This window comes from Dipodomys merriami, unplaced genomic scaffold, assembly GCF_024711535.1.
Source record: "Dipodomys merriami isolate MVZ:Mamm:240054 unplaced genomic scaffold, mDipMer1.0.p SCAF_12, whole genome shotgun sequence".
NCBI classification, from domain to species: domain Eukaryota; kingdom Metazoa; phylum Chordata; class Mammalia; order Rodentia; family Heteromyidae; genus Dipodomys; species Dipodomys merriami.
In genome coordinates this window covers 21,951,104-21,971,100 of record NW_027202493.1, presented here as the reverse complement: position 1 = coordinate 21,971,100, position 19,997 = coordinate 21,951,104, and the positions used below count along the sequence as shown (strand labels likewise).

At 38.9% G+C, this 19,997-nt stretch overlaps 1 protein-coding gene across 25 annotated transcripts in view; it reads right to left on the bottom strand.

Moving 5' to 3' along the window:
• Nucleotides 1-19,997, bottom strand: part of Sorbs2 (sorbin and SH3 domain containing 2) — a 204,465-nt gene that overhangs the window by 47,635 nt on the left and 136,833 nt on the right. For 13 of the 25 annotated variants that reach the window (XM_070016347.1, XM_070016348.1, XM_070016349.1 and 10 more), the window contains 6 exons: nt 18,031-18,203; nt 13,040-13,106; nt 12,352-12,396; nt 10,260-10,434; nt 7,479-7,593; nt 642-809 (listed from right to left, as the gene is read on the bottom strand). In XM_070016347.1, coding sequence (XP_069872448.1) covers nt 642-809; nt 7,479-7,593; nt 10,260-10,434; nt 12,352-12,396; nt 13,040-13,106; nt 18,031-18,203 — 743 coding nt within the window. Of the gene's footprint in view, nt 1-641; nt 810-7,478; nt 7,594-10,259; nt 10,435-12,351; nt 12,397-13,039; nt 13,107-17,263; nt 17,369-18,030; nt 18,204-19,997 lie in introns of those variants that run through there. The other 12 variants (XM_070016350.1, XM_070016357.1, XM_070016358.1 and 9 more) reach the window with 4 other exon arrangements.

Here is a 19,997-nt window from a genome sequence, read left to right as displayed (position 1 = left end):
GCGAAGTGAGGGACCCGGCGTGTGATGAAAAACACCGTGCATTCATTCACACACAGACCTGCACCCGCTCTCATTCCCACGCACCTCAGCAGGAGAGAATGGAAGAAGCAAAGTAAAATGAATAACATTAGGAGATGAAGGTGAGTGCCAATGGCTCTGCTTGCATCCCTTGCTATTTCCTTGGCTCACCATTGCTAATCCTCTCCTTGGCTTGTTAGAGGAATGGAAAATTCACCAGGGCAGGGACAATGGGCCTTGGGTTGTTAAAAATACTCGGAGTTAAAATGGACTCAATTCAGGCACCGAAGGGCTTTTTTGGGCCAGTCACTCCATGATCCCTCTCCCCCTGATGGCTGACTGGCCGTCTCAACACAAGGGGTTGAAATCTAGGGACAATTCCCTCCGGAGGAGAAGCAGGCATCTGGGGAGCCCTGGGGTGGGACAGGGAAAAGTGGGGCGAGGAATCAGAGGTAATGGACAGGTCTGTTGGCATGATGGAGACTCTCCAGGTCCTAGTCTCAAGAAAAAGGGTCAGCCTGGCTCAGTCTGGCTGAGTCTGACTGGCTCAGTTTCCTTAGCCCTTGGACAACAAGCAGGCAGGCAGGGGTGGGGGTGGTGGATTGGAGAAGGAAGGAGCTCACCCGAGTGGGAGAGAGCGCAGGGCCGCAGGAGCCAGGCCTGGGGATGGCACTCCGGGGCGGAGGGGAAGGGCTACGTAGCCCTTCTCCCACTTCTCCGTAGGGTGAGCTGGAAAGAGGCTTCCGGCCAGGTTCCCTTGGGACAGGTGTCGGAGATGTTGGGAGAGGGGGCTGAAAAAAAGAGGGGTGATGGAGATGCTGATTGATTAGACACTGATTCCATGGGGCAGGGCCTTGTCTCCTGCTTTAAGTCTGGGAGAAAGGAAACAAGCAAAACAGGCCGCAATGGCCCCTGGTGGAGATGGAGACGAGATTTCTCAGGGATGGTCTGGACCACTGAAAAGATAGGGAAGATCCGGATCTCCTGGAGAGCGAGGAGAGATCTCTTTTCCTAAGATACCTCAAGATGGACCTTTTACATGCCTACTTTGGATAGGGGTGGGAGGAAACAGGACTTTCACAGTAGGTTCGGTACATGGCTAGAGGCCCAGAAGGAGTTGGGGTGCAATCCCATCTTGGCTTCTGGGTCTTTCTGATTTAGAGAAAAATCTAATTCTTATGATATATGTGTGTATATATATATACATACATACATATATATATATGTATATATACATACATACATATTGCTCAGATCCTCAGGGATTTTCTGAATGTTGTAGTTAAGATGGAAAAACTAAGGGTGTTAAAACAGTTTGAGAAATTCTATCCAGTTTCTTCAGTAATAGAAACCAGACACCCTTCCATAGCCCAGTAATATTCTTAATATATTCACATAATACATACTTGGCTAAATTGATCCAAACCGTAGATTTTATATAAATCCTGGGCACTTAAAGTGATATATGTGCATTGCTACTTCTTTGATATTATTACGTGAGCTTAAGTAAATGTGATACTACTGAACTATATAGTATATTAAGTAATAAAAGTTCTGAAAAATTATTTGGTTCCAGAAAAGCTGTTTCCCCTCACCAGGAGACAAACTGACTCTAGGGACTTATTTCCAGAGAGTTCTTAAGCCATCAGTACTTTGAAGCCATTCCATATTATTTTCATAGGATTCCAAGTCTTCCAGTTCGTAATTACAACTCAGATCTGAAAGAAATGCTCTATAACTTTTGCACTGTTGGAAGCCGTCAAACATTCCATAGTCCAACAAAAGTCACTATTTGACATGAACTTGTTATAGTGTTTTATTGACTTGTTACATTTATAATAGTCTTGATAATGATACATAGTCTAGGTTGAGTGATAAATTATACTCCAAGTGTTTTCTGTGAGGTAGCTTAGTCTTAGTGTAGCTTAGTTTCAGTGCTTTATAATAGAAGATTGTAAAAGTAACTACACACAAGGCTAGAAAACTTTGAGCATTGTAATGTAATAGTGCAAAGGTCTAACTTATCCAACATTTGTAGTGATCATTATAATGACACAAAGTGTTAAAAGCAATATAGCCATGCACTTGTACAGTAGTTAGGAAGACACTGCAAGCTGCTCTTTCTCTGATCATAGTAAAGAAATGCACAGAAAGAATATTCTATCCTACATAGGAAAATGTTGCAGAAATCCTGAGATATTTTTCCTTTTATATGCCAGTATCATTTTTTACTTACATTTAAGAAGTAACAGGTTCATAGAAAGAAAATATTCAAGTAACTAATCTACTTTAGAATTAATTAAAAAATTTATTTGGTAGCTGCAAAGGCACTAAGACATGACTATTTATTGAAAATCATTTTACTTCAAATATTTTTTAGCTTATAAAACTAATTTTTATTGGGTGACAGTAAAATAATAGCAATTGTATTTATTTATTTAGTGTCATTTGTTTTTGCACAGAGGTTCACCACTTTACCTATACTTATTGCAAATATTTAGTCAATTTTATTTATTTTATTTTTTTATTTTTATTTTTGGGTCCGGTCATGGGGCCTGAACTCTGGGCCTGGGTGCTATCTCTCAGCTCTTGAGCTCAAGGCCAGCGCTCTGCCACTTGAGCCACAGTGCCTATTTAGTCAATTTTAGATGACATATATTATTTCAGAGGATTGTTTTTCTGGAGCTGTTTCTCAGCTTCTTAACATTTGAAATTTCTAGTGAATTTTTCTCTTTAGAGAGGCATACTATTTCTTTCACAGGAAATTAAGCTCTAATTGTTTCAAATGCCATATATTCTCATATTGATGTAGTTACCCATTACTAATCCTTGATTTTTATGATCTTTGCTTTCAGGCACAGTAATTTGTTTAGCTAAGGAGGGAAGAGAGAAACATCTTGGAAGATACAAATTTGCTTAAAAATTTAAACAGCAGAGGGCAGTAATGTGACTAAACCCAGAAGTGTAGCTATTTCCATTCTAACTTCACTGCGACTTGCACCTTAAGAAAAATGTACAACAAATGAATAGATTAAATTCTGGTCCATCAAATCCTTTTATAAAAAAATATGGGAAAGGGATGAAAACATTTATCATTCTACATCATAGTAATCTCTTAATAATTACATGCTTCTCTGCTAAAATCCAACTTACAGGATGCCACTAATTAAGATCTATGATGATAAATAACAGAAAAAAAAACACCCTAAGTAATAATGACCACTCATTAATAACTTTGGGACATGGTGAACCATAGACACATGAACAGAACCTTTAAAGAAAGTCTAAATGGCAGGACTGGAATGGAATTGACTAGTTGAATCTTTTAAATAATATAAAAATTAAATGTAGTATGCAGCAGTTCAGGGCTACTAAAAGGGCACACAAAAACCTCACAGTGATCAGTGAAACACAGGCAAACAGGCAACCAACAGAAGTGGATATATGATAATAATCTCACTAATTCAATAGTTCCCTCTTTAATACAGAAGTTCCTTTGTGTCTTGTATAAATATTTACACTAAAGAAAAATTGCATTTTAGCTATTCATAGGCCTTTGATGCTTATCTTTGTCTGATTTATTATTATGTGTAGACTTGGTAATTGCAGGGAAAGTTAACATTTCCATTTTAAAAATTTTATTTATTTTATTTATTTTTTGCTTGTGTGATACCAAGGAATTGAACCCAGGGCCTCATGCATGCTAGGCAAGCACTCTACCACTGAGCCACCTTCCCAACCCTTATTTTTTTTATCTTATTAAACAGAGTTCCCCAAAGAAATACTCTCTTAAAATTAGAAAAAAAGTTAGCTTAGCTCCTTTTTAAGTATATACAACTTAGATGAGATGTAAAGCCTTTTATTCTATAATTTCAGTAAAGACTGTTATAATTGTCTCAAGATAAATAAACTGTGGAAATATGTTTCTGACTTGTGGAAAAACCAGTTAAGCTCCAGGTGACTAAAAAGTTTTTTTTTTGCATCAAACATTAAATCTACATATAAATCTATGATAAAGTGAATATTTATGTGCTTCAAAGAAGTGCCCTTACTTTCTATTTCTTATTAAAGAACATAAATTCATATGCCACGGATGCCCAAAGAAGAACTGATTTTTGGGGGGGGCAGGATTTGGCAAGATATTTGCCTAACCAGTGTTGCCCTCTCCACTTCCCTTGTACTCCAGGGTAAGAGGGAAACTGTGAGCTACAATTATTAATGACAGAGTGTTGATTCTCCTGTATACTTTGATGGAGCCTCATTGGACCTTTTATAACTGGAAATGTGCAGATTTCATTGATGAGTACTAGAATAAAGATCCAGTCTTGCCCACTAACTGCAAAGGTAAAGCCTATACTCATTCCTCATGTTATACCTGACATTGTGCTAGGTGTGAGACACAAGCTCACAGCAGACAAGATCCCTATGGAGGTCACAAACAGGTGAGTTGACTATTACAGCCCAGTGTGGAAAAGCTATGAGCGTAAGGGACCACAATTAGCTAACAGTTCACAGTTGGGTCAGCTTAAGCCTAGTATTGAGAAAGAACAAGTCCAGAGAGAAAATGGGACTAAGCTGGGACCTAAAAGACGGGATGAACTTTCCCATGAGAGAGGAGAGGTGGCCGCAAGGGCTTCCTGGAGAAGAGAAGGCACCATCAGAAGTCCAGCAAAAAGGGGATTGAAAGTTCTGTGTCTGTAGCACAAGGAGGGAGGAGGGGGGGGAGAGAGGTGAAGCTGGGGTCATATTGGTCCAAAACATAAGGCTGGTTTTTTTTTAAATAATTAAATAAATTATGTGAGGGGTTTGGATTTTGCAAGAAGAGGAGGAGCAAATTTGGGGCTGAAGATTTCATACAGATTTTCTCAAGATTTCTCTAGAAGTGGTATGGACACTGGACTTGAGGATTAGAGAAATGGGTGCCATTGTTAACCAGACAATGGGTAATTTTGAACTGGAAAAGGGAAATGGGTAGGATTCGCTGTTCATTTGAAGAGAGAGGAATCCATACGATGCCTAAGAAAATTGGGCAGCTGGAGGGGTTGTCTCAGAATGCTAAAGCACAGTTCAAAAGAATTTCTAGCTGGTGTGTATAACTTTCAAAAATTAGAAACAAAACCCAAAAAGAAATGATCTCATGCTGCCACAAGTAAAAAAAGACACCTTGAAATTCCTAAGGCTTTCCCTTTGCTGTTATGTCCTCTTCATCTTGTATGGTCATGACACCAAGTTCCTCTGTCAACTACATTAATATGTAGCTGGTCTCTGCCACCTCACTGTTGATCAAGCCCTTTATGTTTCTGATTTATCCAGGCAACTGGGATTAATTTAAGATTGATTAATTTAAGATGTGATTAGACATCTATCTGATTAGACATATATAATAAAATTAGACATCTGTGTGCATATGATATATGTCTAATCATATACTCGAAAGATTAGTCCTATAACAAAAATACTTGGTTCAAATAATGTACATGACTTATTCAATCCATTTTCATAATACTGGCACCAGCAACTTCAGGAGAAACAGAAGGCTTTTTTTTTCCTATTGCTCCATAAGATATCCATTCTTTTTTTCCTACCACATTTATAGGTTCCTTTTACTTTTGTTTTTCTATGACTGTAGGAATTTGAGTTTCTAGTAAAACCAGGACTCCTGATCATTCTTTCTTCTGAGTACCAGTTAAACATACTGATTTTGTATGATAGTTACTTAGGGCTCTGGTTTCTGTTAAACTTAGTCAAATGCACTAATGTATTATGATCTAGCTATTACGTAAACCCATTTATACTGTAAAAAAATTAAACTAATATAAATCTGATTAGTTGGATAGTGACTGCTAGCTAAAGGCTTCCTACTGGAGTAATGTGATATGGTAGTAATCAAGTAAGTGTATCAGGCTTCATTTTACCTGACTTCCCGCATCCCCTAACTATGTGGTCCTGTGGCAGTTTTAGTGCATGTTCAGACTGTTCATGTGTAAAATGGAAATACCAATGCATGTGTTTCATATGGCTGATGGGAATACTGAAATCAAGAATATATTATGAATTACAGTATCTGGTACAAATTAGGTACTCAGAGAAGATTTGGAGCTACTGTTACTGTTTTCGAGCAAAGAACTTTCAAAGCTCTAATCCAAAGACTTGAGGGATGTAGGAATTTCAGTCACAATGATAGAATCCATAAATGAGCTCCAGAAGAGGCACAGTGAAATGCTATAGATATGCCTCTGTTTTAACCATTTCAGGGTTTTCTTTCACGGGTTCTGTCATTGTCCTCACAAATGATTAGAATAGGCATTAAAGTTTTATATTTAAATATGAATATTTTTATGCCATTTTTATTCTAAGTAATGGTAACATTGTGATCCAAGTCTCATCTCAGAAACCTCAGCCATATTGATACTTGATCAAATGATCTAGTTGATGAGTTGTAAGTTTACACTGGAGTCTGAAAACCAGTGGATGTTTTGTTTTGTTTTGTTTTTATCAGGTTTCCTGTTGAAGTCTTGTTAATCACATGTTGGGTATGGTGAGGGTTGGACTTACATTCTACATACGTACATAAACATGTGATTTCTTTGAGACTCCAAAAAGAGTTAACAAAGAAGATTCACTGATTCTGCTCACTGATTCTTTTAAAGTCAGGAGAAAAGTAAGTTACTATGAACATGTTTGTTCAGAAGCAGACTTGATGAGGCAGAGAAAATTGCTGAGTTTTAAAGAGAAGAGGAAGACATTGATCTCCCCGATAAAACAAAGGCCACAGAAGAAGGAATGGGTGAAATCAAAAGAAAAAAGGTCAATGAAAAGTTTTTTGTTAATGTGCATTTAGAGTAGGTAAGTGGGTTTTTATCAGATTTATGTGTCTTTTTGTTTGCATAGGATGGAAATAAGTGAAAACATATTGCCAAGTGAAATTATTATCTTGATCCATTAGCATGGCAACCAATCAGGAAGCTTGAGGCTTGGTAACCTGAGAGGGATTTAATAAGAATCAATTAAACAAACTTGTTGGAAAAATATATTTAGAAAATATCCTCTTAAAGGAAAGAAATATTAAGAAGTCAACGTGGAGGCCAAGGAATGGACCTACCAGAGTCTGTATAAACTAGCTAGATTAATTAATGATTTTTCTCATTAGCAACCTGTAACCAGTTAATGTTACATTTATCAGTGCTTAAAAAATATACCCAATCCCATAATCAGGCATAGTTGATTATATGTTGGTGAACTCTTCCTAGGTATGTATACCCATACATATATATATGTACAAATATATACACTCAATTCTGAGACAATAAACAAATCGTGACTCAAAATAAACACAATTTCTCAATTATATGAGACAGTAAATTACCTTTGTAATAATAATAATAATAATTGCTATGCAGATTGAAATTCAGGTTTGTTGGCCTCACCCTATGGTATGCTAAAGAACGATGAATGCTTACGGGTCTCTCATGCTGCAGAATAGATGACTTCCCAGGTTCATATTCAAAAATACTCCTTGGTTCAGACCGGAATTTTCTGGTGTCCACTTTTCTGTCTGGAGGATCCCAGTCATGCCTAGGAATAGACAATGAATCACACATTAAAGTGATCTTATGGGCTGAATGTGATTGTGTAATACCACTCACTATCAACTTTCAAAGGTAATTTTAGCATGGCTTAAAAACTAAGCTTAATTTATGATAAATGTCACATTTATGTTTTGCTTTTTTAAATTTATTTTTTCATGTGTGTGTGTATGTGTGTGTTTGTGTATGTGTGTGTGTGTGTGTATTGCTAGCTAAAAACTCAATTGAAGGCTTGTAGACATGCAGACAGTGACTTCTTATGGACTACCTGGGTCAATAATGGCAGCTGTGTGTGTTTGCATTTAAAGTAAGTTGACAATGTGCTCTGTGGAGCTGTGAGTTTAGTCTACCACTATGTGATTGGCTTATTAATCCACAGAGACAAGGAATCAAACACACACACACACACACATACACACACACACTATTTGGTCTTACTTCTTGCAAGTGGCATTTGCAAGAAGTGTATTTGCATTATGAGATGTATGGAGAACACTTGGATCAGCATGCATAACAACAAGTAGAGTGATGGGGGTATCTCTTTGGGGATTAGCTCCAAGACACTGGAGTGGAACATCTTACTGGAATCTGCTCTTTTCCTGAACTACTGGCATTCAGAGGCTATTGAAGAAGGACTTCCAAGTAAAGCTTCAATGATAATTTCAACTCAAGCATTTCCTGGGCAATTGGGACTAAAGAGAAAGGTTTCCTTTGGAGGAAGAAATGATTGATTACAAGTGCTTTAGGAAGGATTTTGTGACTTTATATATTGGGGAAAATTGATTCCATGGAATGAAATGGAATTCTAGCCTCACAGTATGCTGGGAATAAAATCCTCTTGCTGTAAGCAAGAGGATTAGAAGCAAGTCCTAGCTTTCTGCCCAGGTTTTTTTTTTTTCTTAATGAGCTAAACTTAAAGTAAAATTTCTGTTTTAGTTTTCCATCCTTATAAAATACAGAAACCAACTTCTCTCCTCTTTCTTCAAGTAGAATCTAAGCTTTATAATACATGAAAACTCTTTGTGTTCTTTTTAAATAAGGTATAATCATATTTCTTCCCCCACATCAGAGGCTGAACACAGGGCTCTGTATATGCTTTACAGCTGGCACACTACTACTTGAGCCCTGCCTCCAGTTCAAGTTTTTGCTGGTTATTTTGGGTACAGAGCCTCCTTTGCATCTTAACCTCCTGAGTAGCTAGGATTACAGGTGTGAGCCACTGGTGCCCAGTAGGATCAACTCATTTTTTCTGAGAGAAATATTTTTTACTGTCATATAGGACAAATAATCCATTCAGCTCTGAGTTAATTTGGGTCATTGTTTAGTAGCAAAGATACCACTTTAGATATAGGCAACTATTTCTAAGTTTCAAGAAATCATGTTTCCTAAACACAGAATTCATTGTGAGATGTGTATTAAAATGAGAATTCCTTTATACATGTTATGAATTTATTTTTATATCTTATACCTTATATGGTTATCAATTACTTTTAATGGCACAATAGGGTGCTGAATGTAATTTTTCTGAAATGTTTGTGATAGAGGATGTTAAAAACTTGTATTAATAAAAATAAGTTTTTAATGCCTATTAGTAAATATAGCACAGGTTTGAGATTCTGGCCAAGTTGAATTTGACTCTTGGCTTAGACCTTCCAGTAGTATGAACTAAGACAAATTCTCTTCTGAAAAGTAGAATTCATCTCATTGGTTGATCTCATAATTAAATGATATAATATAAGATAAGTGCTTAGCTTAGTGCTTAGCTCCTAGTGAACTCTCAAAAACTTTCCTATAGCTAGAAATATTCATCATAATCCCAGTTAAAAATGACATCATAGAATTGTGTTTATAAATATATTTTTGAATGTGAAGAGTAAGTACAAAAAAGAGTAAGTACAAAAAGCTCCAAAAGCTGGTGGAAATGAATCACAGACAGACATTAATAACTAATGACTTATTTAGGATTTATGAATAAAAGATATCTTATTAATAGTCCCAACACTTCAAATCTGTAGAAACCAAAAATTAATTTCCTAGTCTCTTGATAGCAAAGTAGGCCAATTTTTCTTTTTCTATTTCTGTGTGTGTGTGTGTGTGTGTGTGTGTGAGAGAGAGAGAGAGAGAGAGAGAGAGAGAGAGAGAGAGAGAGAGAGAGAGAGAGAGAGAGAGAGAGAGAGAGAGAGAGAGAGAGAGAGAGAGAGAAAGTTTACTTGTTTTTAGTCATCAAATCCAGATTCTGGTGTGTACCTGCTCAGCCACTGAGCTACCCTTGCCAGCCCAAGAACACGATATGTGTATGGCTTTTACTTGCTTTTTGAAGGGCTCAGGGTCCCACTTAAGGACTCCCCTAACCCTAAACAAGTGCTTTTTTTTCTTGCTGAGCTATACCTTCTCTCTCTGATATGCAATGGTGGCTCAAAAGTAGAGATTGTACTCAATGACTTTGAGTTCAACTTAAAGCACTGTGAGAGCATGGCCCACGGTGAAAACATTTGCTACCATCTCGATAAAGGGGCCAACGTGGCCTACGCACAGAACTGTAATGACGTGCGCAAACTCTCTGCGTGAATGAAGCACTGGTTCTTCTACTCAGTGATGGCAGCTTCGGCTTCATCCTAAAGGAACTATAAGTCGCCTTGGGGGAAACCGCCTTACTTTTCTGATGAAGACCGGTCCCTTGGCCGTGGTGGAACCTGTGGGGGAGGCACTGGGGAGGACGCATCCTTAAAGGCATCTGTGCCGTTGTCAGAGTGGCTTTTGGGCAGAGGTCTGTAGGTTTGGGTCTTAGCAGCAGGGTGTGACTGAGCGCTGTAGGGTGCGTTGTACAGACCTACCACCAAAAGACAACAACAGCAACAAAAAGACAAACAAAAAGAAGGAAACAACATTTTAGAAGGGCGTTTACTTGTCTACCCCTGAGAATATCCAATGATTTTGCTCAAGTTTTAGTAAGCATATGCATAATGGCCCATTGCATATTAATAGTTTGATATGTATTTACTAGTCACTGTTAATTACTGATTTATTCTACAGTTAGGCACTGTGTATAATACAGCTTTATCAGCGATCAGTTTTGGGGGATTAATCACAATTCAAACTGATAGTCAGAATAACTTTACAGGGACTTAGCACATTTTCTTCTTGGTCATACAAGCTAATGAATGACAGGCAGGGTTTCAGATGAAGTTTAAAAGAGCCTAGAATTGCTTCAAAATCCCTGCTAATACTTAAAATACTCTCACACATGATTACAATGCAACAAAATATTAAACAAGCTAGATATTGAGGCAGCAGATAGTGAGACAGCATCATCTCTCAATAAACTTACTGTCTCTGGGGAATGAGACCCAAATAGAACATTGAAACTAATTGGTAACATTTAATAAAGACCTAATGAGGAAAATATACATTAATAATGTTAGAAAAATGGTTAGTTGGTCAGAGGAGGTATTATGGAGTCCACAGGCCTGGAGTTAACTTTGAACAATTGATTGGCTTGGAAAGAGGGTATCAGGAACAGCACAAGGGGAAAGGCAGAAGAGTGCAGGACACAAAGCAGGAGAAGGCTGTGCAGGAAAAAGGACTAAATAGAGTTGCTTTGCATACTGTCCTGGCTCTGCATGCACGGTGAACTCTCTTTCAATTCACTAATTACTGATGGGTTACAAACCTCTGTTAAAGAGCTTCTGGGAATTCTAAATTTCCTACAACCTCCGTTTCCTGGGCTAAATCTGTTTATACTCATCTGCTTCTCCTGCAGGTTCATGAACATTTCCACAACAAAAGCAAGTGGATTATAGCTACAGTTACTTTCCCCCCCCCCACCTTCATTCCACAGGTAGACTTCAAGTTTTGAGTTAGATAAAGGAAGCAAGTTTGGTGCAAAATCAGGAATAAAGGTGGAGGAAAGTATTTTAACAAATTTCTTGCTATCATTTGAGGAACACTCCAGTAGCAAAATTCTTAACTTAGTTAAAGGGCCTGAGTACTGGAAGTCAGGTGTCAAGGAGGGAGTGGCTTCTTGGTGTTCACTGCCAGGCTGGCAAAAGGACCCCCAAATGAAGGTACAGCTGGTGGAGAACTGTGACAGTCATGGGCCTGCATTTGGGCTGGGTGCCTGCGTTCTTTGACCCCATGCACCATTTAGAAGAAAGGTGTTGGCTCCCTTAGACTAGACTCAGGACATACTTCTCATGAAGCCAGTACATTCAAATACAAGTGCAAATGCCCGGAATTGAAGTTATTCTATTATGATCACTGGCTACTCTGGGTCAGAAAAGTGGTCCAGCCAAGAAGGAGTTTTTAAAACCTTTCAATGAATGGCTCTATTTTGGAGCAAAAGCCTGGAAAAGGGCACAAAACACTTTGCTTGACTTGTTTCGGGAATTTGACGTAATTGGCAATCCCTCTCTTTGCTGACAAAAGAAGATTTTTATCTGATTTTGTAACTCCAGTCACAGCATGTTCTTTTACACTGTCCTTGGCACTTTGGTGAAACATTCCTGGAGCTGAGAATACACTCACAGTGAGAATGAGTGAGATAACACAGAATTAGTTCTCATACCCATGAGAAAGGATCAATCATTTTGGTTATGCATGCTCTGAGAAAAGAAATCAAGCATTTCCTAATAATAGGAAATGACAGCCCACATGTGTGGTCAGGTAGAGAGGTAAGGCAAGTGGCTATAGTTCTTCCCAACATCCCTGAGCATAAAGTAGTCATTGCAAGCAATCAAAGCCATCCTACCTGCATTGTATGTGTAAGGAGTATTATACATGTCTGTGTCATCATCTAGAAAATGAAACATAAATATTATGGCAATACAGATTCCATCACCTTGTCACAAGACAGTCGAGCTTCAGAGAGATGATACATATCTGCCAGGAAAACAATACATCTTTCCTCATGTATGAATACTATTTTGAATTTCCCAATACTGGCTTTTCCTGAGCCTCTGCCGACTGCCTTTCTGGTCTGTAACTTCCATTTACTGTGCTGCCCTGGTCAAAGCATGTAAAGCCAGTCCTTTGTTCTCCCTTCCCTAGACAGAAGTCTCTTCTGGGCCTTGATGTTTTTTAGTAAGTGATTTAAAGATCTGTTGTCCTATGGAGCAGATAGGGGAGACAAAGGAGCACTGAGTCTGTTGAAGCAGGCAACACATCAGGGTAGCTGTGGATAAGGATGGGCAGAGGCCTAAGACCAGGATGCCTGGCAATTGTCCAAGGCTACAGGCTAGGAGGTTTCTTGGCAGCCTGGGTGAGTAAGGCAGAGGCACAGATCTATGCTTTGAGGGGTAATAAAAGTAGAACAGGAGGAATGCAGATAAAAAGAAGGGTGTGCAGTTTGCAGAGGACCATGGCATTTTTTTTTTCTGAACAAAATCTATAGGAAACGAGTGAATATATCCTTGAGCCCACCAGGGGCACACACATACCTGGTTTGTGCACCATGTGAATCTGCTTGAACATTGTCTTGTACCAGTCCTTCGGCCGGTCCACTGTCTGTAAGAGAGATTATCCCATTGTGACAAAGCTAGTTTCAAGTCAACAATGACTTCAATGTTTTTCTCTCTCTCATATTTGTACCTCTTTCTCTTTTTGTATTTCAGTGCTGGGGATTGAAATCAGGGCCTCATACTTGCTAGGCAAGTACTCTACCACTTGAGCTACAATCCTAATCCGTTTGCTTTTAGTTTGTTTTTCAAAGTCTCATGGTAAACTTTGCCTGTGCTGGCTTTCCACCGTGATCTTCCTATCTCTGCCCCCTCTAGTGAGTGTTCTATTAAGGCATTATTTTTAGAATTAGCTGGGGAATATTTTTGAATCAAATGGTATTCTGATCAGTTTCAATGAAGAGAAATCTGGTCTTTACTAGTCTAATACTCAGTCTATTATCCTAGAGCAAATTAAAGAAAAAAAATGCACAGTTTCAAATTTCTTTGGGTGTTCGATCAAAGAGGATGACCATCCCCAAAAGAGGAGGACTGGGTCTTCGGTCATGGGTGTACGAGCAGCTGCGCTCCCCTGCTAGAACCTACAAACAAGCTCTCAAATTTTGTTTAATCAGGATTTTCTTTAATAGGATACACACAACTTAGTCGAACATCATTTATGTAGACTTTAGATATGAGAGAGACAGTAGGCTGTAGTGGAGAAACAAAATTAACATTCAGTCTTGAACAAAAATTCAAACCTGGCTTGCTTTCATTATAATTTTTAATACCTTCTAGCACTAAAATTGAAAAAAAAATATGAATTGGGGCAAGTTATGCGATCCTTTAAAATTGTACTTTTTTCCTCTTTAGAGTGAAATACCAGTATCTATATTATAGTATTTTTTATAGAAACTGAATGAAATAATGTCTACACAAAAGCTTAGAATAGTTCCTAGAGGGCTGGGAAGGTGGCTCAGTGGTAGAGCGCTTGCCTTGCATGCATGAGGCCCTGGGTTTGATTCTTCAGCACCACATCAGCAAAAAGAAAATAGCCGAAAGTGGCTCTGTGGCTCAAGTGGTAGAGTGCTAGCCTTGAGCTGAAGAGCTGAGGGACAGCGCCCAGGCCCAGAGTTCAGGCCCCACGACTGGACGCCCCCCTAAAAAAAAGAAAAAAAAAGAATAGTTCCTAGAATGTACTAAATGTTCAATAAATAAAAGGTAATCTCAAATATTTGTAATGAATGAATTTAGTTTATTGGACATAATTATTATTTATCTATGAAAGAAGACATACATCCTTATAATCACAATTAAATGTTTGGTTTGGCATGATCTTTATCTCAACTCAGAGACACTTGGGCAAAAAAAGTAATTGTTTTGGGTATAGCTAATTTCGTATGTCAGATTTTCAGTGATAGTTGTCTTGATTAAAAAAGTGGTTGGGGGAGGAGGCTACAATGCTTGATAAGAAATGTACTCATTATCTTGTACATGTAATTGAAACCCCTCTGTACAGTATTTTCACAATAAAAAATTTTTTTAAAAAAATAAAAAAAATGGTTGGGACTGTTTCTAATCTAGTCTTGTGCTTGTTTGAGCATTGGTTTTGATTTTTCACCCTGGTTTTTCTTTCAGAACTGTGGATACTGCATTCTTCATCTGGAAATCAAAGGTGTGGTGCTATATTTAAAGTTATTTTGATCTCTGAGAATAAATGATGTCATCAACTGTCCCACATGGAGAATAAGGGCCAGAGACTTTGTTGTGAGTCATGTCTGCATTTTTGGCTTTTCTACAATGGAAAGCTGAGTTGTTGACTGAATATTTAGTCAAATGGTGGAAACTAGTGGAGGGAGTGGTCATGATGGAGCAGCAGAACAGCTGAAACTTTAAGGGACACTTATCTGCCTAAAAGATTGATTTCTTTCTCATGGGGCATTGTTTCCTTTATAGCATTACAGCAACCACAAAATGAAAATAACTGTATAAAACATTTTCTACCCATAGCTGGCGATAACCACAGAAAGAAGCAAGCAAGTCTAGTAAGTGAGTTATCTCACTGTATATGGCAATGCATCCTGACAGACAGGGTTTCCTCTGCACTTGCTGGAGGGCCTGCTTCAGTCAAGATCTCTCAGTCAGGCCATCTGCTAGCTTTATATGGTGAGCACAGAGATGCCAGGAAACACTCAGTTGTTTGGCAAGTCAGACAGGAAAGTAGATAAATAGGAATACCCACACTCAATGTCCCTTTGGAAAATAAGTACTATGACATTGAAAGCACCTTTTAGCATTGCCGTCATTGAGGCTGTTACGCCTAATATCAAGATTGTAACAGTAGAAGGCTAGTCAAATGGAAGTTTACATCTGCATGCATTGTACACATCATTTTTCCATGGACCCTAACAACTAGGACTGCACTCTGCAGTTGTCTATCACCTTGACTGAATAGACTTCAGTTTTTATGTTCCTGGATTGTGAAATGTCAGAGCTTCATGCTGATTTAGACTGCAGAGACTTCCAAAAAGAAAACAGACTTATTTACTATACACCAGTATATAGTGATTCCTTTTTTTGCCCCTTTCTAGTTTTGAACATGCTCAGATGAGTGTTATATTTGAATTAGAAGAAAGGAATCTTGAATGTTACTTAACTAGCTGGCCTTAATTACACAGTCTCATGGACCTGATCCCTAGTGATTTGGGCTGTTTTTAAGATTGGCAGTAAGAGGCTCACATGAATCACATGAGAAGGAGCAATCTGGAGTGCTGATTCTCTTTATTAAGATAACTCAAAAATAGTAGATAGAGACTCATAGCTGTCTGAGGTTTCTGGATTACTTTACATGAGTCTTTGGCATGGTATACGCTGGTTGTATAAGAGGATACCATGACACAGTACATTGAGACCCTGCTACGGACATTGGGTAGAAAACTAATTGGAAACAATTTGAATCCAATAACCATTGCTTCCTACACAGATAAGGGAGGAAAATAACCTCGGAGATTCCTGGCCTGCTGTGAGGCAGCATTTCTAAACACAATTATACTTGCTCCATAGGGCTGCAAGTACTGAACATGAGGAAGAGAAGCGTCTTTACAGACCTGAACCTCTCTTAGGATATTTCATTGTCTGAGTTAGAGAACAGTTGTAAACAAAAATGAGAGGACCTTATAAGGAACTTTAGGGTTGTTTATATTTTCTAGTTTATATGGGAGAAAAACCAGCATAACATGTTAAGAGTGTATTTGCTTATATATATATATATATATATATATATATGCATGCTTTTGATTTGACAGTTGACAAATATTAAGATGAAAATCTTAATGTTACTTGATTTTTATTAATCATCTTCAACAATTCAGGGTTTCATTTTTTTCCCCTTAAAAACTAGTAGCTAAAAACTTGCCAGTTACAAATTAAGGTGCCTTATGGAGAACAGCAATGGATCATGTTTCCATGGTCATTTAATAATTTAAAAATATACTCAGAGGTTTCAGGTAAAATCTTTTTTTTTCCTTTGGATAGAACTATAATTACATAGGAAGCAATGATCATTGAATTCATGACCTCCAGGGTTGAAAAACTCAACCCACGCCTTCCTGACTCAGTATTTCTATGATATTAGGAGACAAATTTCAAATGGCTAACACTGGAGGCAGAAATCCTAAAAGAGACACAAACATCAAAACACCAGAAACATGTAATCATCCTAAACAAAAAGTCACGATCACTGCCTGAACTTTTCCTGTTAAATGTGACCATTATCAGTTCCAATCCAGACCTCTAGGAATATATAGTCACATTTAACATTCAGGTCTAAGTATCTAACAGGTCTACAAAGCCCAGCACCTGCTGTGCTGATTTACTGTGACATCAACCCTAATACGGATGCTTAGAACAAGCAGGTCTTAACTTTTCTCTCAGTATGTAAAATGTGTGAGTCTCATCCAACAAATACACACTTCAAAAGACAAGAAAACCCCCTCTGTTTTATCCTTAATTCAGTTGGGATGTTTCCAATGTTACTGCAGCTTCCCCCACCCCCTCCCCCTTTCTTTCCCATTCTTCCTGTGCCTTCCCTTCCATGTTTCGCATTCCAGGGAAGCCCCTCTTGGCAACACCTCAGCCCTTTATGTGGGTTCACCAGGAACAGCATATTCAGCCCAGATCCCAGCTCACAGCCCTCCCCCCCTTCCTACCCCCCACCTCCAGTTTCACCTGCAAAGAAGTCGAGGCGATCATCCTGGTTTCCCAGGCTTCTTTCTGCCGACTAGCACAAGCCTCCTCCTCAAGTGGACTTGCCTGGCACCAGCAGCTGCCTGCCCAGGCTCTGCTACTGAGGAGCTGTGCCAGAAGAGGCTGCCCCAACACACTGAGCAATGCTTTGGCAGGGTTTAAAGACTAAAAAAGAATTAATAAAAAAAAATCCCAACGCTTTCACTGATCATCCGGGGAGGGAGCGCTCTCAGCAGGCCCAGCTGAAGCTGGCCACTGGGTGTGTGCGGTGCCTTGCTTCCTTTAGCGCTTCCTGCCTTGCTCCAGCTGATCTCGCCTCGCTAATACTCCCAGTCTCCTGGTGTTAACACACATCCATTTCAAGAAACAAATCGCTGGGTTCTTTGCAGGGCATGTGGGAATTCATGCTGCCAAGAGAATTCACTATTTTATTTTTGTGGTTGTTTTTGCTGTTTCATCTCTGTTTCTATTTTCTCTCTATGGCTCTATGTCTCCTTGGTAAACAGGTTTTTTTTTTTTTTGAAAAGAAATGTCATTTCATAAAAATCACAATGTTCGTGATCTGTAATGCAATGGCAAACCGGATTGCCTGACTGTCTTCAGTGGACAGCTCTGTGTCTTTGTGGCAGAGCGTAATACTCACGGCAGCTCAGATAGCTGGGAGGGCATCCTCATTATGTAAGACCCCAGGCATGCACAAAGCCGCGCACAATCCACCCCAGGCAGACGCCCAGGCTGGCCTTTCTCACCGTTCTAATTGCTGTGGGGATTCCAGACTCGTCCACCGGCCCGATCCCCGGGTAATGCGGGGCTTTGATGACTGTCACTCTCTTCTCTTCCTCCGACGATCTGTACAGGGGGACTGGGCGGCCTGTGGTGCCGTCCAGAGACTGCACATGCTGGGAGGATGCTTCTGCAGAATCTGGGCCGAAAACACATCGTAAATTAGCGGAGCCTCTTGAACCTTGCTGCCCATTGTCCTGATTTCCATGACCATGTTTTAACACGCATGGATCTTATTTTTGCCCCACTCACAGGTAGATAGATCGTGTAGGTGTGTACCGGACAGGCTTAAAACAGCAAAGGCCTCACCGTCTTGTACAGAACGGTGGGGAGAGAGTACCGTTTGGTGAGTGACTAAGTGATAGTCACGTCTGAGGAAGCACTTTACTGTGTTTCAGTAACCTTGGGGTAGGGGAGGAGGAGGGAGAGGATAAAAATCAATTTTATGGATGCGAAGCCCAAGTCCAGACAAGTTTAGTAATTTTTCCCGGCTCCTAATTTATACAAATATTAATCTTGTGAGATTGCTGACAGCTATTTTAGAAAAAGCAATAAAATGTACTTTGAGAAGAAAAGATTAGATTATTGAGCCAATGACAGATTTCATTAAGAAAACAACAACACAAATCACCTAAAAGTTTTATGTTCAATTCAGTCTGGTACCTGGAATTTTAACAACTAAAAGGTGAGAATGGAAGGGTCACAATTCCTCCTTAGCCTGGGCAGAGAAGTCTGTGTGACTCCTTCTCTATGGAGAGATGCTGGACACGGTGGGGCGGGTGTGTGAGGCACCCCTACCCCCACCAAGCTCAAAAGTGTACCCGGATGGGAAGTGAGACCCTATCTCTATCTCAAAGTTACTAGCAAAAATCAAGACTGGAGGCATGGCTCAAGTGGCAGAGCCAATATAAGGACCTGAATTCAAACTCTAACAGTGGAACAAATGAATTATATAACATTAATGTGGAGGTGAAGGATTATGAATAACTTTTAAAATGATTGTCATGAACTGAATTTTATTTAAGTATCCAAGATAGTCATGATATCTTTGGTTAGGCCTTAAAATACCAAAGCCATGACTTTTTATCTTTTGAAGGAAATAATTTATCTGAGGATATAAACTAGATAAGGTGGAACACATTTCTATCTTCTTGTTATTTTCATTAACTTCCAGTGTACTTTCAGAAATAACAGAAAGCACAAATATGCACTATGCCTTCCATTTACTCTGAGTGCAAAAGTACTTGGAAAGATCAACATACCGTCATCCACCTGACACAATTAGTAATATGACTTCCTGCTTTTCAGCAGTTAATGTCAAAATTTTAGAGACCAAGAATGACACTTCATTTACACAATTTAGGTCACAATTTGGCAGGTGGACCACTTAGGAAGTTCTTTTACAAATGGAAACAGAAAAGCCTTTCTATACTAGGATAGGATTCATTTACTTCACTCAAACACACATGTATATGAGGGGAATCATGCACAAAGATGATATAATACATACACATGGATTTTGCATGAAAAATTTATATAAAGTAACTTGAGTAAGCATTAAACAAACTTAACTGGTTTTTCTGTACTATGTATTAAACACAGGACTGTGAGCATGCTTTTCTCAACTTTATAAGGATAGAATTAAGATCTCTCAGCTAGTCCAGTGACTACCTCCCAGCTATTCAGGAGTCTGAGATCTGGAGGACTGGGGTTCTAGGTCAGCCTAAATAGAAAAGTGTGAGAGGTCTAATCTCTCTATAACCAACAAAAAGCTGGGCTAGAGGCATGGCCAGCTGAGCAAGAAAGCCAAGCAAAGGTAAGGTTGTGAATTCTAACCCTGGTACATCTTCTAAGATAAGTATTACAACATTTAAAATAGATACTATTATTATAGCTATTATTTACTTTTGTTAGTGTGTAACAGAAAAAATTT